General features: G+C 58.0%; 2 protein-coding genes across 6 annotated transcripts in view; one reads left to right on the top strand and one right to left on the bottom strand.

Moving 5' to 3' along the window:
* Positions 1-506: 506 nt before the first annotated feature.
* Positions 507-18136, top strand: PLCD3 (phospholipase C delta 3). Of its 5 annotated transcripts, XM_060645850.3 has the most exons (16): positions 706-818; positions 1544-1706; positions 9317-9478; positions 9597-9825; positions 10113-10242; positions 11200-11428; positions 11885-12086; positions 12269-12413; positions 13688-13840; positions 14973-15107; positions 15199-15361; positions 16068-16184; positions 16790-16956; positions 17197-17332; positions 17408-17557; positions 17737-18136. In XM_060645850.3, exons 3-16 carry the CDS (start codon positions 9346-9348, stop codon positions 17823-17825), a joined length of 2178 nt encoding a protein of 725 aa, XP_060501833.2. In that variant the 5' UTR covers positions 706-818; positions 1544-1706; positions 9317-9345; the 3' UTR covers positions 17826-18136. The 5 variants fall into 5 exon arrangements, with proteins under 5 accessions (XP_060501830.2, XP_060501829.2, XP_060501831.2 ...); XM_060645847.3 differs by lacking the exon at positions 1544-1706 and having other exon boundaries at positions 507-818; positions 14976-15107; XM_060645846.3 differs by lacking the exon at positions 1544-1706 and having other exon boundaries at positions 508-818.
* Positions 18137-20746: 2610 nt separating this feature from the next.
* NMT1 (N-myristoyltransferase 1) overlaps positions 20747-27151 on the bottom strand; it is a 33759-nt gene continuing 27354 nt past the window's right edge. The window contains exons 10-13 of the mRNA XM_060645851.3: positions 26693-26863; positions 25907-26074; positions 24789-24926; positions 20747-24124 (exon numbers count right to left, since the gene is read on the bottom strand). Coding sequence (XP_060501834.1) covers positions 24104-24124; positions 24789-24926; positions 25907-26074; positions 26693-26863 — 498 coding nt within the window. The 3' untranslated portion in view covers positions 20747-24103. The remainder of the gene's footprint in view (positions 24125-24788; positions 24927-25906; positions 26075-26692; positions 26864-27151) is intronic.

Raw genomic sequence — 27151 nt, 5'->3', positions numbered from 1 at the left:
CCCTCCAGATGGGGCTGCCCTCCTGCTTGGCCCAGCTCTTGGGGTTCTCTGGGCTTTCCGGGCCGGTCCGAGGACCCTTGGCCCAGGACGAGCCGCCCCGCAGATTTGGCCCCCAGTCTGGCTCCCTTCTGAGGCCTCCTGCGGGACGGGGAAGGGGAAGGTGAAGAGGGAGGGGTCCTGAGTCCACATCGAGTCAGGGTGCAGAGAACGGAGAGTGTGCCAGAAAGCAATCCTCGTCTCCTCCGCCGCCCCCTCCCCCCAACAGGGGCTCCCGTCATCTGTGCGGCCGGGATCCGAGGATTGGGAGGAGAATGGGGAGGCGGACTCAAGAGCCGGGGACTCGGGCAGGGAGAGGGGACGCGAGCCGGCCCCCTTCCCTTCCCACACCTCGCAAAGGGGCACCTCCCGGCCTGGGGTCGCCACCCAGCTCCCCGCCACCGCCCCACGCCTCCCCCGCGCCGTCCTCGGCTCCGCCCCCTCCCTCCCCGTCCCTCCTTCTCGCGACCTCGTCCCTCCCTCTTTCCCTGCTCCCGACACCTCCTCCCCCCGACTCCTTCCCGGCGCCGCTAAGTTTCTCCGGTCGGGACCGCGCGCAGAGCCGGGGCCGGGCCGGAGCGGCGCCCCGCGCTACCCTGTCCCCTCGCGCAGACCCCGGGCCCGGGCCCGGCCCCACCAAGCCATGCTGTGCGGCCGCTGGAGGAGCTGCCGCCGGCGGCCCGAGGAGCCCCCGGTGGCGGCCCAGGTCGCGGCGCCCCTTCTGCTCGCGCCCCCGGACGGCGACACCAAGAGGCCCGGGCTGCGGGCGCTGAAGAAGATGGGTCAGTGACCGGCGGGGGCGACTCGGGTGGGCGCCGACCGCCCAGAGGTCCGTCTGGGGGGGGGGGCGGGGTGTGCGGGCGAGCCGTCGCGGGTTTCCCAGCTGCGAGGGGCTGTGTGGAGCCGGGCGAGGGTTGGAATGCCAGCACCGTTCCGGCGGGGGAGGGGGGGGTCATACCTGGGGTCACCCGACGTTCCCGGGAAGAGCGAGGCGCCCGGGTGGCCTTTGCTTCCCACCAGGAGGCGCCCGCGGGGCGTGCCGGAATGGGCGTTTGGGCGCGGATCGGGGGTCCCCGAGGACCTGGTGAATAGAGTGGGAGAGACAGGCTCGGGGTGTCCCTCACTCGCCTCCCCAACACCCTATGCCTTCTCGGGTCTGCGGGCACCCCCGGGCATCCCGGGTTCTTGGCCGCCCTTAGGAAGGCAGGCGAGCTGTGGGGGAGTCCGGCCTCTCAAGCCAGCCCTCCAACCCTGCAGCCCCCACAGGGGTTGCAGCAGCCGCATAGCACTGGTAGGACTGGTCTGACTGGTGAGAATACTGCCCTTGGAGTCAGAAGGGCAGAGTTCCCGGCTCAGGTTGGGGGGAAGTCACTGCGGGGAAGAAATGTAACTGTGGCTTATTAAGCATCTCCCAGAGACTGGCCTGGCCCCGGGTAGTTACATCGGTGGCATCTTTCAATTTTCCTCACCCTCCTGAGAGGTACCCGGTATAATTCCCCTTTCACAGATGAGAAAACCGATTCGGAGAAGGCGAAGAATTTGCCAATGACCCCACCGCTTGCTAAGGGCAAAGGCTGGCATGGTGGCTGTGCCCAGCCACGCTGCCCCTGCGACCCTCTCAGAGTCTGAGCAAAGTGTGACCGACTGGCTGGTTGAGTGGCTTGAATGAGGTGTGTGTGTGTGTGTTTTATAAAAATGTAAAGCACCATGAAACTGAAGTGGCGTGTTGGAAGGGCTGTTGGTAAATAGTTAATGATGGAGAGGTGGGGTGTGGGGCTGGGGGAACAGGGCAGGGCTGCCCAAGAGATCAGTGTGAATCAGGGGTGCCAGTTGCCAGTCTTGCCTTCTCTTAGATACTGCCCCCACTTGTTTTTACTCTACCTCCTGTCACTCATTCGATCGGAATTGATTGAGAGCGTTGACTATGTCTGAGAGAGCCTGACACTCTCCTTAAGGAGACTAAGACACGTGATCTCTGCCCTCTTGTCCAATCATTCACACATTCAGCAGACATTTATTGGGTGCCTACGGTATGCTCTGTCCTGGAATTCAGCAACAAACAAGATACAGTTCTGGCCCTTCGGCAAGGAGGTCAGACAATGAAGCAAAGAAATAAGGCTAGGGAGGGAGAGGGAAGTCAGATGCTGGGGAGCCAGCGAGAGCCCCGGTGGCACCCCAGAGCCGGAGGGAGATTGGAGGGAGGTCCAGGGGAGAGGCAGGTGGGGGCCGTGTCCTCAAGGCCCCTCCTTAAAAGGCCAGTAGGAGCCCCCAGAGGGCCTCAGGCAGGAGGAAGGGCTTGTGCAGAGCAGGGGCATGTTGTACATAGGTAGGGGTGAATCGGGGAGACCCAGAGGAGGAAGGCTGGGGAATCAGTTGGTCAAGCCATGGTGGTGCTCAGACTTGGGCCGGTGCAGCCCGAATGTGATTCCAGAACCACCTAGGGGGTGGACTGGGCTGGACTCTGCAGTCGGTGGGATCTGAAAGGTGTCTCGGGTGAATGGCAGTGTCATTCTTTGGGCTGAGGAGCAGCGGTGCCTTGGGGAGAGGAGGGTGGCCGTGGGGAGGTGAGGTGCCACCGAGACACCCAGGGCTGGCATTGGGCCAGAGAAGCAGTTCCAGGAGTCAGCCACCGCAGGGGCTGTGGCTGCTGGGAGGGCTGGGGTGATGCCCCTGCATACCTGCCTGCTTCTTCATTCCACACATATCTGCTCAGCCCTATCAGTGTGCCACAGGCACTGTGCCAGGGGCCAGGGCGCCAGAGATGAATAGCACAGCGCTCAGCCCTCGGGGAGCACACAGTTTAGTAGCAAGAGACACTTGAAGACAAATCATTACCGCCGAGCCCAGGACTCAGCGCTCACTGGCTGAGTAAAGCGGCACGGGAGCTCACGGCATCCCGCACCGTGACACCATCAGGAACTATGTGGGTGTCAGAATGTCACCTGGGCCATCCTCCCTTCCCACCACTGCCCTGTCCTGCTGAGTGACTGCCAAGAAAGGAATGTCCAGTTTCTGGGGAATGCAGCTTCCCTGGGCCTTACTGACTCCAGGGACAGGGTGGAGACCACACCCAGGTGTCCTGGGGCCTGGCCCTTCGGGCATCAAGGCCTAGGCCCAGCACCTAGGTAGCTTCCCCTCCCACAGCAACCCCAGCTCCTCCCAGGATGGCCCCCTGTGGCCACACCCCTTAGGCTAACAGAGAACAGATTTTATTTCAGGTCCCCTCAAGAGACCGGGGCAGGGAGTGGCCTGGAGGTCGAAGGCTCCAAGAGGCCCAAGGAAAAGAAAGGGCTTTTCAGGCCATCCTGGGGGGAACACCACTCCCACACTGAGTGCGAATCATCTGTGGAGCCTGGGGTCCTTCTTCTGTCCCTTCCCCCCTCGGGGGTGCTGCGGGCTTAGCCTGTCCCCAGGAAGCCAGAGAATAGCTGGAGAGAGCTTGAGTTCAGTGAGGCCATAGTGCTGAGCTTGCATCAGTCCAGAACCTACTTAATCCTTGGCACCCCGGCGGTGGGGGGGGGGTGGGGGGGAGAGGGGGTGGGGCGGGAGGGGGAAAGGTGTTGCAGCTGTCCTCACTGGTGCAGACCCGGTGGAGAGGGTGAAGTCACCAGCCAAGGCCCACAGGGCTGAGAGGCAGCCGCCAAAGCCTAGTTTTCAATGGTGGCTCTTTACTGCCAGAATTAATGAATACTAATTAACACCTTTATAACACTATGCCGAGCGCGCTTTTCACATATTAGCTCATTTAATGCCCACAATTGTCTGAGGTTTGTGGTACCTTTAGCCTCATTTTACAAGTGAGAAACTGAGTTTCAGAGAAGTTCAAAGCTGGGAAGTAGCTGCGAGAGGATTTGAACCCAGGCGCCTGGCACAGAGTCTAAGTGAATGAGTGAGGGATTGATGCCTGGAGATGGCCTGCTACTCCCATCCCCCACAGAGGCCCTGCCAGCCTCTAGAGGTGTCCTCATAGGCTTGCCAAATAAAATACAGGATGCTCCGTTAAATGTGAATTCCAAATAAACAAACAAATGATTTGGGACAAACTTATACTGAAACATGACTCGTTGTTTATCTGAAATTCGAATGTAACTGGGCACCCTGAATTTTATCTTGACAACCCTGTCTCCCCAGAGCCCCTGTCTGTGCCTGTGCCCCTGATGCCCCGCCCTGCCCCTAATCCTCCCAGCAAGCAGAGCACTGAGTGGGCAGAATCCTGCTCCCTTTCCTCCCCGGCCTGCACGCACCACTGATTGCCGCAGGGGCAAGAGGGCTCTCCCCATGGCCTGCCCAGGACGTCTTCTGCAGGGTGAGTGGGGCTGCCGCGGGTGGATCTGGCGGCTGGGGGTCCTGGCAGGTGCCTGGCCTGGCGGGGAGTGGGGTAGGGCCTGGGCCCCCGGCCGTTCTGTCTGAGCCGGGGGCATGCTGTGCCCCCTCCTACGACCTCTGCCCCCAAATGGGCTTCATGCTCGTTCTGGCCTTGCCGGGAAGGGTGCCGCCACCTTTGTCGCACTGCGTCTAGCCAGGGACTGGGGAAGCACTGCCTGCCTTTCCTGACTTTGTTGACTCTCCCAGGAATGTTATGGACTCTGGCGCTGAGCTCCACCGGGCTCTGGCCCCAGGTGTGGCAGCCAGCCCAGGCCAGGGGGACACGCTTGATACCTGAAGAGCTGGGGCTGCCTGCTGGCCAGAGGATTAGGGCGGGAAGGTGTTTGGGACCCCTCGGCTTGGATACTCCCTCCCAGAGCCACCAGGAAAAGCTTCTCTTCCTCTCCTCCCCCACTTGGCATGAAGCTGTCGGCCTTTGCTGTTCCCTGCATGTCTCACATTCCTGCTGGAGCCCCGCATACCCTTCCCGTGTGTGCACTGGAGCAAGCACACGTACACACACACGCGCACACACACACACACACACACCCTATATGCACACACCAACCTACACACACACCTTTGCTGCAGACCTACCCTTTTCACACCCTGCTGCCTACCTATTACCCCTCTTGTCTACACACCCTGTAGCCACACAGCAGCCCCACCCTCACCCCCACTGCTGGTCTGCCCTGGCCCCTGCCCACCCACTGCACTGCCCCTGTGTCCCCCCTTGCCTTGGGTAACCCACACTGTTGTCCGCATACACAACTTACCCTCTCTGCATACCCAGCTTACCCTCTCATAACTCCAGTGGCCCATCTATGAAAAAGGGACATTAAGGATCAGAGATGGACTTGACTTTCCCCTGGCCCCTTCCAGCTCTGCCACTGAGACAGTTTCCCGCCCTCGACCTTGGCCGCTAACCCAGAACGGCTCAGGCCTCAGACCACACACAGACCAAACCACCCGGGCTGAAGGTGATAGTTGGGACACTGGGCCTGTCCATTCCTCACCTCCCCGTGGCCCGTCTCTGAGGGCTGAGATGAGCAGTTGGCCTAGAAAAGGTGTCTGAGCCCCACTGACAACACTGAACGAGGCTGGAGAAGGGCCCGTCTGGAGGCCATGAGACTGACAAGGACAGACTTACGGGAATACCTGGCTCCCTCTTCCCTCCAGGGCCACTGCCTCGCTTTCCTTTATTATAATTTATCGAGTGCCTACTGTAGGCCGGGCCCTAAACTGAGTGCGCATTAGCTCATTCCAGCCACACACAGCCCTTCAGGGGGTCAGGTACCCCCCAACTCTCAATCCATCCTGGTTCCACCACCTGCCGCCCCAGGACCCTGGATAAGTTAACTGCTCTGTGCCCCTTGAACAGCTTTATTGAGATATTAATTCACATATCATACAATTCACCCCTTCAAAGTATACAATGGTTTCTGGCATACTGCGTTGTTATTTTTTTTTAACTGTGGCAAAAAATATATAATAAAGTTGGCCCCTTTGACCATTTCGAAGTGGCTAATTCAGTGGCATTAATTATATTCGCAATGTTATGCATTCACAGTGTTGGGCTAGTTCCAAAATGTTTCCATTACCCTAAACGAAAACTCTAGCCGTTAACCAGTAATTTCCCCCCTCTTCCCTTCCCCTAGGCCTTAGTAACGTCTAATTACGTTCTGTCTCTGAATTTTTTTTTTATTGAGGGATACGTGACATATAATCCATTTCTATGAATTTGGCTGCTCTAGGTACCACATATAAGTGGAATCATATACTGTCCTTTTACGGCTGCAGGGTGAGACCAGATTTCCCCCTTTCTATGTCCGAATAATATTCTACTGTCTGTCTATACCACGTTTTGCTTATCCATTCATCTGTTGACGGACCTCTGGGTTGTTTCTATCTTTTGACTGTTGTTCATCATTTTTAGTGCTGTTGTTTCATGATTATTACTCCATCTGTTCAGTCAAGGTGGCCACAGCACTGGCCCAGCCCAGCTCCAGGTTCAAGGCAGAGATGTTTAGATAGATAACCCACGGAAACCACAAGAGGCAGACAGGATGCACACCTGCTCCAAGCAGGTAGGAATGAGGTTGAGGAAACATCTGTGTGTTTGGGGCCTGGCAGGACCTATAAATGTTTACTGGGTGCCTGGGCAGAGAGCCAGGTGCCTCCTAGCTTCACTGCCCAAGGCCTGATGTCACCCCCTTACCTCCGTTGGTCCTGCCCTTCCTGTCTGGCACCCTAATCCTCTCACTCTCTCAGGGGTCAGAAGCTCAAGCAATGGGGAAATAATGTCACCTACCCAGGGACTCAGCACCTGGCTTGGCCTGGCATTGAACTCCCATTCTGTTTGGCTTTTCCACTGGATGTGGGGGCGGCGGGGGCAGTGTGGTCCGAGGAGCAGTGTGGTCCAGGGGCCAGTGCCAGTTGGGCAGGCAGACTGGAACGTCACCCTTTCCCCCAACAGGCTCCTGAGGAGCCGGGGAGGAAGGTCAGGAGCAAGGGCCTTCTCAACGTGGGAACCTGTCCCAGTGGCGGGCTGATCAGAAGTTCAGGCTCCCTGTCTCGATGTTTTGTTTGCGGAAGATTCAGGACAAAGCAGGCCCTCAGTGACTCACCTCCATTTCCGGCCTTAGTCATTCACCAGTCCCCCTTCTCCCCACCCTCCCCAACTATGGGATTGGCATCAGAGGGATGGCGGGGTCAGGGGAGGTGGCCCCAGCTGCAGAGCCTGGTTGTCAGGGGAATAGGGGTTCCTCTCCCACTGAGAGGAGGTAGAGGAGGGGCAGGCTTGGTTGCTATGGCATTACGGGTTCTGCTGAATGTCCTGCCCCCCAATCCATTGCTTCTCAGGTTGAAGGAATTCAGAAGCTGCCCAGATGTGGGTGTAGGGGGCTGAGGGTCTGGTGAGTCTCTTGGCTTGGTGCCTGCCACATTCTAGCTCCTTGTCTGGAAAGGACAAGCTTTCCTAGCTAGGGGGCACCAAATGGGCACTGACCCAGGGGGCTCGTCTAAATCCCGAGAGCCATTAGGGCCACAGGCTAACCCAAGGGGGGGACTATAGGCTCCTCTGGATGGTAGGTTTCTCCTCCTGGCCCTGAGGCCGTGATTCTCAGTCATAGTCACCCTCAAAGTCACAGGATAGGTTTTTAAACATAGATACCCAAGTCCCAACCCACACCTGCCAGACAAGAATCTCTGGGCTGTGGGTTTTGCAAACCCCTCCAGCTGATTCTGATCACAGCCAGGGTTCAGAAACCCTGGCCCATAAGGAAAGGACAGATAGGGTAAGGCAGGGGGCAGAATAAATTTAGTTCCCCCAATTGCTGGTACATCTGCCTCCCCTATCAAAACACTGGCTGTGAGTCTGGCTCTGGGATGAGCACTGTAGTGCAGCTATGAGACTTCATCCCTGTCCTTGGGTTTATTAAAGTTGACCGAAATTACAATTTAGGTAGGGTGTTTGTTTTAGTTAAAGTAAAAAGTGCTGTTGGTGATCAGGGAGGGAGAATGCCCATTTGAGGACAAACCAAGGAAGGCTCCCTGGAGGAGATGGTGTCTGAGCTGGTCCCTGAAGGACTCCTGTGTGAGGAAGAGAAGCAAGAAGGATCCTACAAAGTTTCCAAGAGAATGAGAGAGGAATGTCCTGGGATGTAGACTTGGTTCCACAGGCCAGAGTTTACAACAAGCAGGGGTCTTGGTGCCACAAAGCCTAGAGCCAAAGCCAGTATTGGGGACTTGATAAGATAAAGGGAGGGGGGCGCCTGGGTGGCTCAGTCGGTTGAGCGTCCGACTTCGGCTCAGGTCATGATCTCGTGGTTTGCGGGTTCGAGCCCCACGTCAGGCTCTGTGCTGACAGCTCAGAGCCTGAAGCCTGCTTTGGATTCTGTGTACCCACCTCTCTCTGCCCCTCCCCCACTCATGCTCTGTCTCGCTCTGTCTCTCAAAAATAAATAAATGTTAAAAAAATTAAATTAAAATAAAATAAAGGGAGGAAGAGAGGCCCACTGTCCTGTTCATTTGGCCCATACCGTGGTGTTTTAGGGGTTTTTTTGTTTCAATTTGATTTGGTTGCCAGCACTGCAAAATCTGGAGACTTCCCATAGAAATCCAGCTTCCTGTTCTCTGGAAACTCTGGGCCCTCATCCATTCCTGGCTGCCCTCCTCCTTCCAGTATGCCGGATTCCCACTCTTTCTGTTGTCCCCTGGCTCGTAAACCCTTGGTATTGACCTCTAGTGAGACAAATCAGAGCAGGGCAGCATCTTGACTGAAGTTTGGATTTTGCAGGAGGTACTACTGTGGCCTTCATTCTGTGCACAGAGAACATGAGGCTTAGAGCAGTCTCAGCTGCCACCCAGGCTGTGTAACTCGGAAGTGACAGAGGTGGCCTCTGCTGTCCTCCCTGGTCTTGGGGGGACAGCAGAGGTGACCAGCTTGGGTGGCAGCAAGGAAGATCTGGGTTAGATAGTGAGACTACCTTTTTGATGGTCAGGGTTTCACGTCAAGGGAAAAGGTTGCTGGTGGCAGATTCTGGTCTTGAAGTCTGGAGGCCCGGATGGAAGGGAGTGGCAGAAAGGGTGACCTTTAGGGAGGCCTGAGTCCCAGGCGCTGCCTGAGGGCTTGCTCTGCTCTGGGGGCCTCCGGAGGCAGCTGCTTGGTGGAGGTAGGGGCACCCTCCCCAGGGCGGCTGGGTGGGACACACCAAGCCAGCGAGTTCCTGGGGCGGAAGAGACTATAGCCAAACCCACCACTGGGGACGAGTTACGCTAAGGAGAGGAAGAGGGGCCTGTGAGGACTTGCAAGGCTCCAGGCGCAGGAAGGCAGGCCGGCTGCCAGCCGGGACGAGGGTGGAGGGAGCGAGGGCGAGGCCGGGCCCCGACGTCCTCCGGCCTCTCTCCCGCGCAGGCCTGACGGAGGACGAGGACGTGCGCGCCATGCTGCGGGGCTCCCGGCTCTGCAAGATCCGCTCACGGACGTGGCACAAGGAGCGGCTGTACCGGCTGCAGGAGGACGGCCTGAGCGTGTGGTTCCAGCGGCGCATCCCGCGCGCGCCGTCGCAGCACATCTGTGAGCCGGGGCGCGCGGCCGCGGGGCGGGCTGGGGACAGCGGCCGGGTCCCGCCGCCCTGACCCGGCTGCGCGTGCCCCGTCCTCCCCACCCCCTCCCCTTCCTCGCCCTCCCGCAGTCTTCGTGCAGCACATCGAGGCGGTCCGCGAGGGCCACCAGTCCGAGGGCCTGCGACGCTTCGGGGGCGCCTTCCCGCCGGCGCGCTGCCTCACCATCGCCTTCAAGGGCCGCCGCAAGAACCTGGACCTGGCGGCGGCCACCCCGGAGGAGGCGCAGCGCTGGGTGCGCGGTCTGGGCAAGCTGCGCGCGCGCCTCTACGCCATGAGCCAGCGCGAGCGCCTCGATCAATATCCTGCCCAGGGGGCCGGGCGTGGGGGAGGGGGGAGCCGTGTCTGGGGGCCCCGCGGGCTGAGCCCGGGGCCCCTAGTCTTCAGAACCGAGGCTGGTGACGCCGCCTCCGTCTCTGGGAAGCTCGGTCCTGGCCCCGTGTAGGGAGGGAGTCCCCAGGCTGAGGGGAAGTACAGCCCCTAGACCCGGGAGCCCCCAGAGCCAGGCAGTGGTGGCGACCCTGTCAGTTACCTGTCGGCTGGGGGCGGTGCCCAGGCTGTTGCTGGTATTTCCTGAGCACCCACACCTGGATCCACTCCTATCTGCACCGGGCCGACTCGAACCAGGACAGTAAGATGAGCTTCAAGGAGATCAAGAGCCTGCTCAGAATGGTCAACGTGGACATGAACGACATGTATGCCTACCGCCTCTTCAAGGTGGGCTCCTGCCGCACTCTGACCTTTGAGTCACCATCCTTTGTGGACAGAGTGGCCTCTCCCAGTGGGAAGGCCCCATCTGGGCCTAGTTAGCCTTTTACCCTCCCCCGAGGCGGCTGGGCCAGGATGGGAGTACCGGCCCAGAACATTCCTCACCCTCAGGCAGAGCTGGAGGAGGGGCGGGGCTCGGGGCAGGGAGGGCCCTCCCATACCTCCAAAGGGAGCAGCAGAGCTATAGTTTTCATTGCTCGGAGTCTGCAGGCAGCCTTTGCACAGGTGACCACGCACGGCTTGCACATGGGAGTGCAAGTAGGAGTCAGCTCACAGGCACACGCGCGCATCCTCCTCCGCCGTAGCCCATGTGGCCCCTCCACGTGTGACCAGATACACCCCACATGTGGGAGCACAGACAGGGGTGCACGGGGGTGGGCTCCGCCTCGGCCCAGCCAGGGCACGTGGCAGACGCCTATGTGACCAGCCTGAGACCCTGAAAGACAGAAGAGCCATGGCCCCGGTACACGGGGGCCCACAGCTCCATGTGGACTGCTCCACGTGCAGTCGCACTTGTTTGTTGCCCTTTGACCCTTGGTGTGAATTGGAGACTGTGAGGATGGTAATGTACATGTCCGGGAGGGGGAATTACGGCTCGTCCTGCCCTTGGGCCACTGCTTTCCCTCCCACATCTGGATTTTTGGGGGGGTAGGTCATGGGCATACAGGGACAGGCACTAAACCCAAGCCACCTTCCTTAGAATCCCAGCCCTGCAATTTACCAGCTGTGTGAGCTTGAGCAACACCCAGAGCCTCGATAGCTCCCGGTTTCTCTACCTGCGAAATGGGGGACATCTGCCTTCCTAGCATTGTAGGTGACAGAGGTGTCCGTGCAGGCCAGCTTTCCCAGGGTGTCGTCCCCCCCCCCCCCCCCCACTCCCCTGAGCTCCTCCCTGCTGCCTTCTAGGAGTGCGACCACTCCAACAATGAGCGGCTGGAAGGGGCTGAGATTGAGGAGTTTCTGAGGCGGCTGCTGAAACGCCCCGAGTTGGAAGAGATCTTCCATCGGTACTCCGGCGAGGACCGCGTGCTGAGCGCCCCTGAGCTGTTGGAGTTCCTGGAGGACCAGGGCGAGGATGGCGCCACGCTGGCCCGTGCCCAGCAGCTCATCCACACCTATGAGCTCAATGAGACAGGTGGCGGTCTGACAGACAGGGTGGGGGTCAACACGGCCCCGTCTTGGCATCTGACAGGTCTGGGCTTCTAGCTAAGCGTGCGCTGCGATTACTGGCAGTGGGTGCCATCTTGGGCAGGCTACCTCGCCTCCCGGAGACTCAGTTGCCACATCTGTAAAATGGCATAGTAGTGCACCTTCCTCACAGGGTTTGGCCGAAGGTGAAGTGGCATGACTTCAGGGGGCACTGGGCTGGCTCGGTCGGTAGAACATGTCACTCTCGATCTCGGGGTTGTGATTTCGAGCCCCACGGTGGGTGTAGAGATTACTTCAAAGAAGTCAGTAGCATCGCTTGAGTAGAGTCCAGTCTGTAGATAGGTGCTCATTGGTACTAAGTAGAGTGAGCTTTGGGGGCACATGGGGCCAGACATGGGGCTCCTCCCTGTGGCCTGACGTTCTCTTCTGCCCATCCCCGCAGCCAAGCAGCATGAGCTGATGACACTGGATGGCTTCATGATGTACCTGTTGTCACCCGAAGGGGCTGCTCTGGACCCAGCCCACACATGTGTGTTCCAGGACATGGACCAGCCCCTCTCCCACTACTTCATCTCCTCCTCACACAATACCTATCTGACTGACTCTCAGATCGGGGGGCCCAGCAGCACCGAGGCCTATGTTAGGTACCATAGCAGGGATGGTGGGGTGAACACATCTGGGAGCCCAGCTTAAGGGTGACATGGGGCTCGAATCTCACCGTGGGCTTCCGGCGGGGAGGGGGGGGCGCCTACCTGGCTCGGTCTGCCGGTTGCTGTGCCCTGTGGCACCCACAGGACACCTTGCCTGTCCGTCTGTCTATCCACAGGGCCTTTGCTCAGGGGTGCCGCTGTGTGGAGCTAGACTGCTGGGAGGGGCCAGGAGGGGAGCCCATCATCTACCACGGCCACACCCTCACCTCCAAGATCCTCTTCCGAGACGTGGTCCAGACTGTGCGTGACCACGCCTTCACTGTGAGCTCCCAGGACCCCCATGCCCAGCCCCAGAGCCTTCCCGATGACCCCAGCCATCCTCAGTCCTTCCAGAAAAAACCCCCTTGCCCAGAGAATCACTCACTCACCAAGTGTTGCTGGGACAGCTGGCCAGTGGGGAAGAAGAAAGCTGAGAGGCTCCCTTCCCCTACTTTCATGTTTATTAAATGTGTTAAAATCACAAAATGTCTAGCAGAAAACTTTAGGAGTAAAAAGGACCTTTTTTTTTTTGTTAATTTATTTTGAGAGAGAGAGAGAAAGAGCACAAGCAGGGGGCAGGGGCAGAGAGAGAGGGAAGGAGAGAAAGTCCCAACCAGGCTCTCCAGGGCAGCACAGAGCCCAACACCGGGCTCAAACTCGCAAACCATGAGAACATGACCTGAGCCAAAACCAGGAGTCAGACGCTTAACCGACTGAGCCACCCAGGCGCCCCAAGAGAGGACATTTTAATCCTAACTCCCAAAGGGAAAGCCATGACAGAGAAGCTGGGCATGGAATCTGCATAAAATTGTAACTTCTGTCAAGCTATATGCAGATCTTACCCTCAAAAATGATGGGCTTGGGGGTGCCTGGCTGGCTCAGCGGGAAGAGCGTGCAACTCTTGATCTCAGGGTCATGAATTCGAGCCCCATGTTGGGTATAGAGGTTACTAAAAAAAGTAAACCTAAAAAGAAATTTAAAAAAAAAAAAAAAAAAAAGACTGGTGTGGGGGGAAAAGTTTGTAACATAAACAACATGGTCAATGTCATTAACATATAAAGGGCATTTATAAAACAAAACCATCTTGGGGCGCCTGGGTGGCTCAGTCAGTTAAGTGTCGGACTTCGGCTCAGGTCATGATCTTGCGGTTTGTGAGTTCGAGCCCCGCCTTGGGCTCTGTGCTGACAGCTCAGAGCCTGGAGCCTGCTTCCGATTCTGTGTCTCCTTCTCTCTCTGCCCCTCCCCTGTTCACACTCTGTCTCTCAATAATAAATAAACGTTAAAAAAATTTTTTTTAAATAATAAAAAATAAAACCATCTCTGCAGCTGCCCTCAGCTTCCCAGACATACCACCCTTTCCCTGAGACCAGAGATCTGCCCTCTGTCTCCCTCATGGACACACTGACCCCAGACTATGTCCCACATTCCGCCTCTTCAGCCCCCCAGTGTGCCTTTGCCTGTCTGTCCTGAAGGGGGTTGGGGTCCGGGTGTAGTGGGGGAGCCTGGGAGAGGGATGGGGAAGTGGCTCTGAGCTGCTGCCCCCTCCCCCTCTCCAGCTGTCCCCATACCCTGTCATCCTGTCCCTTGAGAACCACTGCGGGCTGGAGCAGCAGGCTGTCATGGCCCGCCACCTTCGCGCCATCCTGGGAGACGTGCTGGTGACACAAGCGCTGGACTGCCAGAACCCCGAAGAGTTGCCATCCCCAGAGGTAGTGAGTGCCCCCCAGACTCCCAGCCGGGTTGGGGGCGGGGACCCGGCTGTTGTCCGCCATCCCCCACTGCTGTGCCACCTCCCTGGCTCAGGACCCCTCACTTCTCTCTGCCTCAGCCTTCCTCTGCCCCTGCGCTCAGTGGCCATCTGCCACCCCGAGGTCTCGTCACGCTTCCCCCCTCCATCCTTCCCCACCCCCACCTCACCGCCACCCCACCCCCTCACCTGGCACCCAGGGCCTTCCATGCCCTCACCCCCACCCCGCTCTGCCTCCCTACCTACAGAGTCCCTGCAGACTCCGCCATTCCTACCTCCAAACCTTGGTTGACATGTCCCCTCCACCTGAAGCTCCCTTCCCAGCCATCTACTCTCGCCCACCGCCACCTGCTTAGAATTCTAGCTCAGTGACAAACCACCTCTTCTGTGGCCTTAGAAATTTCCTCAGCTCTCTGGCCCGAGGTGGTTTTTCCTCCCGAACCCCAGAACCTTTTTTCTGCCCCCTCAGGACATTTGTGTTTTCTCCCCTGCTCCTTGAGAAAACTCTCCTCCTCCTCGCAATCCAAATATGCAGAGAATGTTGATTCACCTTTGTGTGTGTGTGTGTGTGTGTGTGATTTGATTTTTTCATTAGCATGAAACATGGTTAAAAAAATCGAGCTGTACAAAAGTATATACAATGAAAAATGGGTTTTTCTCTGCCCCTGTCCAATTTCACAGGAAGTAACCATCTTTAAGTTTCTCGTCTGTCTTTCCAGAACTTTCCCATGTGTATATACCTATGTACATAGCTACCTTTCAAATGTTGCACAAAGAAGATCATATGATTACGTGTTCGTGTTCTATAGTCACTTCTTTCATGTGAGATATTTTTTGAAGAGGGCACCTTCTCTTTCAGTCTTGAGCTGCCTCAACCATTGTAAGGCCTGCCGTGTGGTCTTCTGTTTGGAGGGACGTCACTAGCCAGTCCCATGATGATGGGTCTATACGTCGTTGCCCATTTTTTCCTATTAGAAACATCACTCATGTTCTTTCCTGCTCCCCACCCCCAGTCAGCCCCTCACATAGTGGGGGTTGAATGGCTGACCTAGGGGCAAGAGGGCATCATCATCCTTCCATACTGGCCTCTCCAGCAGCTGAAGGGCCGGGTCCTGGTGAAGGGGAAGAAGCTGCCAGCTGCTCGGAGCGAGGACGGTCGAATTCTGTCCGACCAGGAGGAGGAAGACGAAGAGGAAGAAGAGGCAGAGGCCACAGAACAGAGGCGGCGGGTGAGTGGGCCTGGCTGGGCCGGCCTGGCCTGGGCAGGGAGGGGCTGCATGGGGAGGGGAAGGACAGGGGGGCCGGAACCCCGCCCTGAAGCTCATCTCCCAGGCCAAGCAGATCTCCCCCGAGCTGTCGGCCCTGGCCGTGTACTGCTGTGCCACCCGGCTGCGGACCCTGCGCCCCAACCCGGTCCCACCCCAGCCCTGCCAGGTCAGCTCCCTCAGCGAGCGCAAGGCCAAGAAGCTCATCCGAGAGGCAGGTAGGAGCTGGGACGTGGGGCATCTGGGGGCAGGAGGCCCCATGGAGGCCTGCAGGCTCCTGGTGGGGGGTACCCTGAAGTTGGTGTCTGGAAAGGAGATTGAGAGGGCCTCCAGGGCAGTGAAGGGGTCAGGAGGCCCCCAGATCGGGGCTCGGGGAACGAGCACCCAGCACGTGGGCAGCACCGGGCCAGCATGGATGGAGGGAAGAGGGCCCAGGGAGGAGGGAGGCTGCTGCCTGCCTTTACTGGGCTCAAGCTTGGTGGCAGGGCCAGACACAGGCAGAGGTAATGGTGCAGGGTGATCAGTGGGCCGTGGTGGGGGCTGGGGGAGTCCCACAGCGGGTGTGCGGACAGGAGAGAGAATTCCAGAGCAGGTGATGCCTGCGAAGACCCCAGACCCCTCCAAGGCGGGACGAGAGCCGGGTTGTCAGCCTGGGGCCCCGCGTTCCAGGCATTGAGTTGGGGGATTTGGGGCTGGGATGCAGTGCTGCGTTGTGGGAGGGGTCCTTGGCTCTCTCTGGGTTTCGGTAGCCTCCTCTGGGAGGTCCTCTCAGCCCTGGGGCAGGGGGAGCCGGCGGGGTGGGGGTAGTTCAGCCTCTGTTCCCAGCTTGTCCCTGCGGTTGGGGCTGGGGAGGTTACAGGCCCTGGTGCTGGGTGAGGGACACCCCAGGGGCCATCACAATCCTGCGCCAACTTCCTCCCCCAGGGAACAGCTTCGTCAGGCACAATACCCGACAACTGACCCGTGTTTACCCACTGGGGCTGCGGATGAACTCCGCCAACTACAGCCCCCAGGAGATGTGGAACTCAGGCTGTCAGCTTGGTGAGTGGGGGCAGCAGGAGCAGGGAGTGGCCTCCAGGGAACCATGAGAGGCCCAGGCAGTGATGGGGCCATACAGCTTTTCAGAAGGTGGAAAAATGTGTTTTCTTGGTAATAACAGTTATTAAAATAATTGTCAGGAAAGTAGGTGCGAAAACACAAATCAGACACATTTCTTCCTGACAGTGTAAAGTCTCACATTTTTCATGAAGGCAAAAGTTAAAAACCTCCATTCCCATGTGTCCCCCCCGCCCCCCCCCACACACACCTGGCAGTCCCACTAAGTCAACACTGACAAGAGTGGGCTCTGGAGGCTGAGCCCCAACAAAGGAGCAAAGGAGGGGGGATATGGTCCCCTTGAGGGCAGAAATGGAGATACAGAAACCCAAGGTTTCCTTGGGCCCAGCCCTGGCCCAGGCCTATGCCCAGCCCAACCCTCTGGCCGTGGGAGATACCAGGGATAAAGGGCCGGTGACAACGGGGGCTGGGACCCTTGGCTGCTATGATGCACCCCTAAGCCACGGTGGGAGTGGGTTGTGAGACCCTGAAACTGAGCAGTGAGAGGAGGGCCACTAAGAGCCCCTGCCCTGACCCTGCTGTGTCCACAGTGGCCTTGAACTTCCAGACACCAGGCTACGAGATGGACCTCAATGCTGGCCGCTTCCTCATCAACGGGCAGTGCGGCTACATCCTGAAACCTGCCTGCCTGCGACAGCCCGACACAACTTTTGACCCTGAGTGTCCTGGACCCCCCAGAACTACTCTCACCATCCAGGTCAGCAGCCTGGACCAAGCCCTACTCTGGGGTCCCAGCTGGTTCTGGAGAGGTCCTAGTCTGCAGGGCGCCGGCCCGAACGGCTTGGTGTGAGGGCGGTCTGAGTCTCAGTCCCATGCGGGGAGGCTCAGGGTGAGTGCCGAGGGCAAGGGGCTTCCCACCCTAACAGAGGGGGCAGGCAGCCATGGGCCCTGGCGGGGGGCGGGGGGCTGGACCGAAGCTCCCCTTCATCCCCTTCAGGTTCTGACTGCGCAGCAGCTGCCCAAGCTGAACACCGAGAAGCCAAACTCCATCGTGGACCCCCTGGTGCGTGTCGAGATCCACGGGGTGCCCGCAGACTGTGCTCGAAAGGAGACCAACTACGTGCTCAACAATGGTGGGTTGGCCTGCCGGGGGGAGGAGGGTGGGCCTGGGGGCCAGCTGGCTCCTGACTGCCAGGCCTGCACCCTAGGCTTCAACCCCCGCTGGGGGCAGACCCTGCAGTTCCAGCTGCGGGCTCCAGAGCTGGTCCTGGTCCGGTTCGTGGTAGAAGATTATGACACCACCTCCCCCAATGACTTTGTGGGCCAGTTTACACTGCCTCTCAACAGCCTGAAGCAAGGTTGGTGGGGACGGACAGGGATGGGGGTCTGGGCCTCCAAGGCCCTGTTCACCTGGGCTTTGCATCCCCTCTGAGAGCTTGCCCCCCGAGCCCAGGGGTGGGATGTGGTCCGTGAGCCCACGGCCCAGGCCCGGTGGGGTCGGGGACAGAGAACCTGAGGCATGTCCCCCTCCCCACAGGGTACCGCCACATCCACCTGCTTTCCAAGGACGGGGCCTCACTGTCACCAGCCACACTCTTCATCCACATCCGCATCCAGCGCTTCTGAGAGCCGGACTGACCCACCCTGGGGTTCCTTGGGTGCCAGTCTACACCCCGTGGCGGAGGCTCTCTCCTCCTCCGCAGTAGAGGGGTGGTGGGAGGACCAGCCCCTCCAGCCTGCTCGCCCTGCCATTGGCTAGACTCCAGTCTCAACTGGGTGCTGGGGGGTGGCCTTGGCCCCTCCTGAGAACAGGCATCAGCGCTTTCTCCTACAACCCTGGAGCCTTGAGATGGCCCCCACTCCTTGGATTCTCGGCCCACTCCCTCGTCGTGGCTCGTGAAGAGCAAGGCCTGTCGTTGCCAGATTTGAGGAAGACACATGAGCCTTGAACTCCTCTCTGCTCCCCCGGGGGGAGGCCATCCCAGCCTCCTTCCCCCAGAGTGTCCGGCCCCCTCCTTGTCCCCCAGCCCACACCAGGCCTTAGTGCCCCCGAAGGCCCTCCCCTGGCTAGGCTTTCCTGGGCTCCTCCCTCAAGCTCTTGAACCTGAGCTCCCTTCCCGTCTTAAGAAGGGAAAGCCGAGGAAACCTGGGAGTAGGTTTCAAGTTGTGCCACAGAAGAGCCCTGGAGCAGACAGAACAAGACCATTGGTTTAAAAAAATAAAGAAGCATGGGCGCCTGGGTGGCTCAGTCAGTTAAGCGTCTCTTGGTCTGTGAGTTTGAGCCCCTCATCAGGCTCTGTGCTGACAGCTCAGAGCCTGGAGCCTGCTTCAGATTCTGTGTCCCTCTTTCTCTGCCCCTCTTCTGCTCGTGCTCTCTCTCAAAAATAAATAAATGTTAAAAAAAAATTTTTTTTTATAAAGAAGCAAGTTTACCACTGCTGCACCCTGAGCCCTCTGAGGTCATACCCACAGGCCCATGAGGGATGAGGGCAGAGTCCCTTGGGTCCCCTCCCCCAGCAGGGCTTGGATTTGTCTAAAACAGCCAGGGAGGGGGTGGGAGGGGTGGAGGAGGTGTCACATCTCTAAATAGCCTGACCCCTCCTCCTGGCTTAGAGCCACTTCCAGCATCACAAGACTATGGGGACAACTCACAAGCTCCTTTGCCCCTCAACCTTGAAGGGCCTTCAATGGGAAGGGGGCGGGGGGGGGGGGCACTTCTGCCAGGGAAAAACCGTTACGGCCCTAAAGGGGATGGAGACAGGACTGACAGACCTCTGCTTTCTGGGTTCAGCTGTGTCAAGGCCCCTGTCCAGTAGACAAGTCCCAGAGACTTGGGGCTCTCCTTCCACCAGGTAACCAGCCTTTAAGATGAAGGCCTAGAAACCAGCTGGCTACTCTAGGATGCCCCGGGGTGGGGGGGTGGGGGGGCTTGTAGTGCTGAGACACCAGATGGCAGAATTCAGAGAAAACCGGCCAGAAAGGGGACTTCCCGGGCTTCAGTGTGGAACCCTGGCATTTCGGGTTCCATCAGGCAAAAGCACTCACACTGAACCAGGACAGAGCTTGAGGGCAGTTCCTGGCTTGGGATGGCGCTGGGCCAGGGCTTGAATTGGCCCCATGGAACCCAGGGCTGGGCAGTCTCTACCTTCCTGCAACCCACGACCCGATGCAAGAAGTGACAGCCTCCCCCTGCCCTCCCGCTCGTGCTCTCATGCTCAGTGGTGTTGGTTCTGATGAATTCGTGTCTAAAAGGATGCTCAGCCCCTGGAGGGGTCAGAAGCCTCCCTATCCAGGAACCGTGAAGGAACAGACCAAGTAGCCTGGATACCTGGTTCTCAGGGTGTAGGAAGCCAGGAAGCCAAACCGCAGGCCTGGGGGGGGAGGCACGGCGAGGCTGAGTCCACATACGTAGAGCAGTCAGAACTGTCCCATCCCTAGACTGTCCCCCAGAGGGCCAGCTGTGGTGACAGCCTGTGTGGAGAGTCCCATTGTCAGGTGAGCACCGGACCCTGGGCTGAGCCCCCCATTCCTGCTTCTCTTCTCTGGCTTGGCAGAGAAGTTAGCAAGACCTTAGTTAGCAGGTCTTAGAGAAGTTAGCAAACCCTTAGCAAGAGGGTTTCCCGCTAGGGTAAGAGCCCCAAAGCTAGGAAGTCGGCCTTGAAAGGGCAAGTCTTCAATGCAAGAAATTTGGTGGGAATGGATTATGGGAGGTGGAAGCAACAATATCACTTGTAACTCAGGTCCCTGGGTGCCCACCCACAGGGCTCCGTTCTCAGCCCAAATCTAAGGGTGGGAACGAAGGTGCTCGTGACCTGCTGGGGGAGGGGAGAGACACAGGGTGTTTAGGAGGGGTCAGGAGTCCTCTGGGAGGAGGTCCCGTGTCCTCTCAGGTTGCAGCTCAGGGCCCAGATTTCCTGGGAAGGGATTCGGAGGCACCAGCCATAGGGCACCTGAAAGCAGCACAGGGTCAGGGAATGGATGAAAAGTTCCAGAGGAAGAGAACGGGGGAATGGGAAGTCTAAATGCAGTCGCTGGGGCCCTTCTTCGGAGAGCTGGTTCAGTAGCTGTGTGGCAGGCCTGGCGACCCACAGGGTTACTCCTGATGGTTCAACAGAACCATCCGGCCACTGGCCCAAAAAGGGAGATGTGGGACAGGGCAGGGCCGGGGCCCTCCCTCAGGGGAGCCATTGCTGACCTGGCTCAAAGCAGTGCTCTGCTCTGCTCTCAGCCGTGGAAGCCAGGGACGGGCCCCTCCGCCAAGGTGCCCCAGTGTTGGCCCAGAAGCCAGCTGCTCCTCTTACACAGAGTGAACCTGGGTCAGTACCAACTCCTCACCGGCGGATGGGAAAAGTCAGGGGAAAAGAGCCCAGTTCTGCCCTGAAAGGAGAAACCTTGCCAAAGGAAAGTATTCAAAGGCTGCCTCCACGGACTGGTCACGAGGGGCTTTCCTGCAGGGCCCTGTGGCCCTGGGAGAGGCTGCTCCAGCCTGGGTCACAGACTCTGTTCCACTGCCACCTGCTGACCAGAGGAATGCCAGGGCAGAGAGGTTTGGTTCAGCTGCTTCCTTTATTAGAAACAAGTGAGATGTAACCAGTGGAACTACAATGCGTTTGGTACTTCCCCGCCCTGGAAACGGATGCCCCTCCCACAGCCCAGAGAAAAGCCCAGACAAAAGTGAAGCTTCCCCCTTCCCTGTTCCCAGATTCGGCACCTTGCCTGCAGTTAGTATTTTTGAGTTTAATTGAATGAGACCGTCTCACACAGCCTCCTGGAGCACAGCCTGTTGGTGGGCCTGCCTTTGCTTTGCGGTGGGGCAAAACCGAAGACGACTCTGGTTCTAGGGCAGGCAGGCCAGGCCACAAGAAGGCTGACCCTGGGTGGGTCGGCACCGGCCAGGGATGTGGCCTCCTGCCCCCTCTCCTAGCCCAACAGTCAGGCCCTCTCCCTCTCCCAGACTGCAGCTCTGTGAAGCTACCCAGGCCTTTGGGTATCTTTTCCGTTGGTTAAATGCTGGTCATCTTTGGGCAAAGAATTCAGACCACAGGGACCCCCACCCCTAGGCTTCAGTGAGCAGCAAGTGAGGGGGGCCATGACAGTTACATGAGAATTGCAGGCAAGGCCTGAATTTCCCACAAACCTGGGTTTTGAGGTGGCTTGGTGTGGGCCAGCCTTCAAACCAAACATTAGCATCTTTGAAAGTAGGCATGTGGGGGGGAAACAACCCTAGGTACACCTCCATCCGGAACTGAGGCTTCCTTTCTAACCAGCTTTCTCCCCTACAAAGAGGTCGGAGGCCATGGGAATGTGCGAGGGGATCAAATGTAGAGTCAATCCAAAAGCAGGAAGCAAACGTCTGGAAACATGGAGTCCAAAAGCCCAGGGTGGCAGCAGGGTGAGGGCCATCCCTGGGAGAACTTCCAACAACGGCTGCCTGAAGCAGGTCCGAGGTGATGAGCTTGGAGCCCCCACCATCCTGCAAGGCTCCTCGTGAAGAGCCCTGAACCCCAAACAATGCTTCTCTCTGAGCTCTCTGACCAGAAGTCCTGGAAGGGGTTGAGTGAAGAACGTGGGATCTGTCTGGACAAAAAGAGAGACGAACAGCAGGCACCAAGCCGACTCCCACAGACCCGGGAGGCAGTGTGGAGGGCTGGGCAGGGTTCCTACCATGCAGAGTCCAAGGAGCAGGCCACATGGTTTTGCAGGGAGACACAGAGGCCTTTCCCGGAGATCTGTTTCTTCTATAGCAGCCAGGGACTCAGAGTTTCCATTCCAGAACCGGGTTAGCCAAAGCAAAGCTCACTCCAGGGGCTGTTGTGCACCCCAACTTTCAGCGGGCAGCTTGGACCGGGACCTGGCCCAGGCTTACGACGGGGAACCTTTCCAAGTTCCGGGTCCTGCCCAAGGTAAGAACGAGTCGGGCACTTTGTTCTTTGATATCCTCAGGTGCTCGCACAGGATGAGCTGCTCTGGGACTTGGGGCGCTTTGTGTCTGATGTCTGTGAGGCTGTAAAGGCAAGCCCCGGTCTCTCCGACTCCTCCCGTCTGCGGAATGCAGTGCACATCGTGCTAAGAACAGCAGCTTCTTTGGTCTGGGTATCTTGGAGTCAAGGAGTCAAAAGTCAGCCACGATCGCTGGTGCATGCAGTGGGCAGCACAGGGGCAACGAGGAGAAGGGAGGCCCCTAGAGGCCGCTGACGAAAATGCAACACATCGGAGCGGCGGCAGCAGTTTGCACAGCGGGCAGCGCAGGTGGCGCGGCCCCCAGCCCAAGCACACGATCTCCTCCAGCTCTGGGGACCCTACCCGGCTAGCCTCTGGCAAACCTCGCCGGAACCCACAGCCTGAAACTCGGCTCCGTTAGCCTGCAGAGCATGGCCTCCTGGCTAAGGCTTCCTTCCCCCTACAAGGAGCCGAGAAGTGCAAGCAGCCAGGAAACCGGCCCACACCACCTCCCGTTTACTTCCTCCTAGAGCAGTTACACAGGCCTGGATGTGGGCTGCTGGCAACTCCACAGCCCAGTCCTCCCCAGGCTACCTGACTGAGCACAACTGAGGAAAGCCTGCACAGCCTCGTGACCCGAGGCTCCATCGCCCTTGGGGAAACTGGCAGCATCAACAGCCATCACCACTACCACAAAAATCCCCAACACATCATCAGAGAAAACCAGATTCAGACAATGGTGACACAAGATCATTTCTGCTGTCAAAATCCAGATCGGTGTCCGGCCACCGCTCCTTGCTACGACTTGCAGGTTGTGCGTCTTGGAAAGGAGCACGAGAGCTGGCTAATGGACTGGAAGGCACAGGCCATGGGCTGGTGGCTGAAGGGCTCTGGGTATCGGCCCCACGCCATCCTTGGCCAGACACCCTAGGGTGGTCAGGGTGCTGGCTCTTCGCTCTAAGATGAGCCGAGCAAGGATTGCACTGGTATGGTCTCCACAAGGTCCCAGATGCTACAAGGAGGTCAAAGGTCCCCTTCAAACTGCCAGTCACCCCAGGCAGTGGAAAATCAATCTCACAGGGGACTCATCCGTATAAAGTTGGCAACAGCTGGCTAAAGAGCCCTTTAAAATCAGTTGGCAGGATGACTTTCCACAGGGAGCAGAGCGAAGGGGGAAGAAGGGACTCCATAAAAGAAATCTGTTTCCACAGATGGTCCCCGCCGCCCAGTTTCAGAATGCAGAAAAGAACCAGCCCCTGCAGGACAGCCTCTGAGTAGGGACAGCCCCACCCAGGACTCCACCTGCAGCCCTGGGAGTTCTGAGCCCTCCTCAAGGTCAGCACAGTCCCTCCACCTTACCCTGCCTTCTCGAAGATCAGCATTTCAGCCCATCCAGAAGGGAGACCGGTTAAGATTCCCCACATCCTCTTTCTCCTGCTCCCCTAAGAAAAGTCAATGCCTGCTTTTCAGAACGAAACAATTCACTGTACCAGTATGTGTTTGTCTGGCACTGTCCTTGCATTCTAATTTTGAGGAATGATCTGGATTCAGTTTTTCATTAGAGACCGAGCATCCTTGTACATTTGGAACATGAAAGATATTTAAAATATTTATATATATATAATATATATATATATACTTTTATTATTCACCCGTTAACTCCATAATATGCCAATCACGAGCTAGTTTTCAGCAGTTACATTCCCTTGATCACGGCTGCGTAAGGATGTGATTAATTGGAAAACAGGGAGACCAGAGACACGGCCAGAGGTGACATCGCGCAGCCTACGCCATCGTAATGCAATACAATTGTCAAGTTCAGCGGCGGTTTGGTAAAGCCGGTTCAGTTCTGTTCCCTTTGCCAGGGATTCTCACGTTTGTGAAAGTTGGACCGACAAGTGGTGGGGTTCCATTTTCTGGTTTGAATTCTCAGTGGCTTTATCCAGAATCTCACTGGCAACTGATTACTGTAACACCAGCCCAACCTAGGAGAGCCAACAGGGAGAGGCAGGGTTGAGTTGACAGCCATCCAAAGTCTGCCCCATTTTCCCACCCGGTTCAGAAGGTCCAAGGGACTGGATCTGCACAGTGCCGCCAGGAGCCGGGAGCCCTCACTCAACTTCCACGAGGGGCTTCGTACATCACCCAGCTCCTTCAAGGAAAGCAACCGCCAGCAACCTAAGCCACACTCATCATGAGGCCTCCCTCCAGCTGGTCTGTCACGCATTCTGTAAGTGCTGAGGACACCATAGCCCCGGACTGCCCTCTGGAGCCATCAGAGGAAGGGCTGAGGGTCATGCAGGGAATGAGGGCAGTAGCCTAGCACAGGAGACGCCTCAGATCCTCTGACTCTAACCCTCCCAGCTGACCTCGGACAGCTCGACCTGCGGTTCCCTGAAGCGGTCCCGAATGCCCTGCCTCCAGCCAGCCGAGGCGGCTCATCTCGTGGGGAGAGAAGCTGGAGACAGGGTTCCTGCTTTTGTATGGCTCTGGGGCCTGTCCCCTCTGCCACCTTCACACCTGCTGCAGAAAGGGGAATGTGGACTCTGCCAGTCTGGCCCTCAGAGGGAGGAGACTTTCTAGGGCCCGGAATGCCAGCTGACAAGGGCCCAGTCCCGTGGCCCCGTCCTGCTGAAGGAGCGGACGTACCTTCTCTGCCCCCATGCTGGGGCACTTCCAGTTGTAAAGGTAATACTGCAAGTTGCCGTCCCCTATGCCAAACTTGAGCTTCTCCAGAAAGGTTTTGTTCTCCATGAGATCCAGGGCATTGAACACGTCAAACCCTTTCTGCACAGCAGGGAAAAACAAGAACAGGTGAAGAGAGATCAAAGCTGCCTCGCCCTCCTGCCTCCATCATGTCAAAGCCATATGGCACAGGTGGCCAGGACAGCAATCTCCCTTCAGAAGCTCTAACTGCATCCACGTTAAATCCAGACTCCAGCCGGCACCCGCTCTCCATCGGAGGCGCTCAGGACACTCAGAACGCCACCACGCCCGGCCTCTCCTCACTGGCCCTCCGAGTGCACACTCGTGTACTCGGCGTCCGGGTCACTGCTCCTGCCTCCCCCAAACACTAGTCATTGGCACCGTCTTCTCTGGAGACCAAACCCGGAAGCCCTTCCTCTGAGAAGTTGGCTCCTAGCAGCTGCTCAGCACTTCTGTCTCCCCCTTACTCCCCAGACACCTCAACTACTAGGCCTCAGTGTGCACCCTGTGACTTTAGGGCCGCTGATACACTGCTAGAGAAAGACGCTTCCTAAATCTCACCAAGTTGACCAGAAGTTCTCACGGGGCACAGACTAGACTGGCCACCATCTGGCCGGCCCACGGGGGCCGCTCTCAGTTGGGGCGGGACCCCCGACGAAGAACTGACCGACGCTGACCTCTTCGGGTCTTTTTTCTTTCTTTTTTTTTTTTTTAAAGCCTGGGCCCCTCCCCCCACGTGCTACAGTCAGCCACTCCAATGACTCACCACGACAGGGACCAATCTCCCCATTGCCATGCTGGGGAAGTTGTAAGGAGAACCCCTTTACTCCCGGAGCAGGCCTGGCTGTTCAGGCTCCTTGGGAGCGTCTCCCGTGAGAACGAAACTCACTGAAGTAAATCAGGAGTTCAGTGCCTTCACTTCATGTGGGTCCTCCTAGTTTTGAGCCGCTGGCTGAGGAGTGGTGGGCCCCTTCCTAAGCAGAGTGGGAGGCCAGCTGTGCTCACCACTGCTCCCACTGCCCTTCCCCACACGTGTCCAGGCCCTCCAGTCCGCTCCTCACCATTTTGGCGAGAACAAGGGCGTCGCTCATGAGGTCTAGAAGAGGGGTCTGGGTGTGGACGTTGTAGAAAGAATAAGCAGCCTTTAGACTCTTGTGGGTTGGGTGATTCATAATGGTGGAGGGAAGTGTATAAAAGCTCAGGAAATCTGTCACTTCACCGTTTGCATTCTGCAGGGAAAACAATAAAAGGCAACGTCACGCACGCGCGGTGATCCTGCAGCCTGGGAACAGTGTTTCCTATTGCTTCCGCACCACCCGCAGGCAGCTCTGCCCCCTCAGAACAATGGGGGCACACCGAAACAGCATGTGCAGGCAGGAGACCTGCCGAGGACACCCGAGGACAGAGCCGGGAGCAAGAGGCAGGCCGGACCAGGGGCTGACCCTGCTGAGCTCTCGCCCTGCCTGCAAACTGTTAGGGACCTCAGGCGGCTCACGCTCCCCCAGACGGTGTCCCTGATGCCTGGCCCGCACCACCTCAAGCCGGACGGCCAGGGAAACCAAGGCTTACCTGAGGAAAAGGGACCAGTTCTCTTCTACTGTGTCACCAGTGGGGACTGGGGGTTGGGATAAAGGAAAGAAGGGCCCGTGCCAAGTCCAGAGGGCACCATTTTAGCAAGTACAAGCTACAACTTCCATTCTTCAGGGAGGACCAAGCAAGGAGGGCCAAGGAAGTCTAGGATGCCAACACCGCCATCAACCGGCTGGGTCTTCAGTCACCGAGTGTGAGAAACCTAGCCACTCGAGGAGGATGCCTCACCCGGGCCCAGAACACCCCTCCCCACTCACCTCCACCACAAAAGTGTCGATGATATTCTCCTGGGGGTAGAACCAGTGCTCCACTTCCTCCTGGCTCATGACCGGTGTGAGGTGGAACTGCTTCAGGTACCTGGTGAGGAGCTGGTGCACTACTGGAATGTCCTTTTTTTCCATTGGTCGCAGTCCAGCTGTCTTGGGAGTCTGGAATGAAGAAAGACGACACAGTTATCAGCTGTGCCGTGAGCATCTTGGCTCCCTCTCAAGTCCTGCAGGAACCGAAAACTTCACAGTCTCCTTTCCTACCCCAGCCCTGGATCCATCCACCCAGGTGCTCAAGAGACAATCCTCAGTCACCCCTGGCGATGGCCCCTCGCTCACGGCCCCACTGCACTCAGGCCCGAGTCCTGCCTTGTCAGGTCTCTGGCCCTCTCCCTCCTAGTGAAGGCTACCCTTTCTGGCTGAGGCTATCGCTTTGATCGCTCATCCATA

The sequence above is a fragment of the Panthera onca genome, chromosome E1, assembly GCF_046562875.1.
Source record: "Panthera onca isolate mPanOnc1 chromosome E1, mPanOnc1 haplotype 2, whole genome shotgun sequence".
Taxonomy (NCBI): Eukaryota; Metazoa; Chordata; class Mammalia; order Carnivora; family Felidae; genus Panthera; species Panthera onca.
This window is presented reverse-complemented; position numbering and strand designations above follow the sequence as displayed.

Excerpts from the sequence above, each read along its gene's own strand:
- PLCD3 (XM_060645846.3), top strand. The coding sequence starts at position 680 with ATGCTGTGCGGCCGCTGGAGGAGCTGCCGCCGGCGGCCCGAGGAGCCC. Across the intron at positions 9,826-10,112 it reads CAGCGCGAGCGCCTCGATCA|CTGGATCCACTCCTATCTGC; the intron begins ATATCCTGCCCA and ends GAGCACCCACAC. Across the intron at positions 16,957-17,196 it reads GAACTACTCTCACCATCCAG|GTTCTGACTGCGCAGCAGCT; the intron begins GTCAGCAGCCTG and ends CATCCCCTTCAG.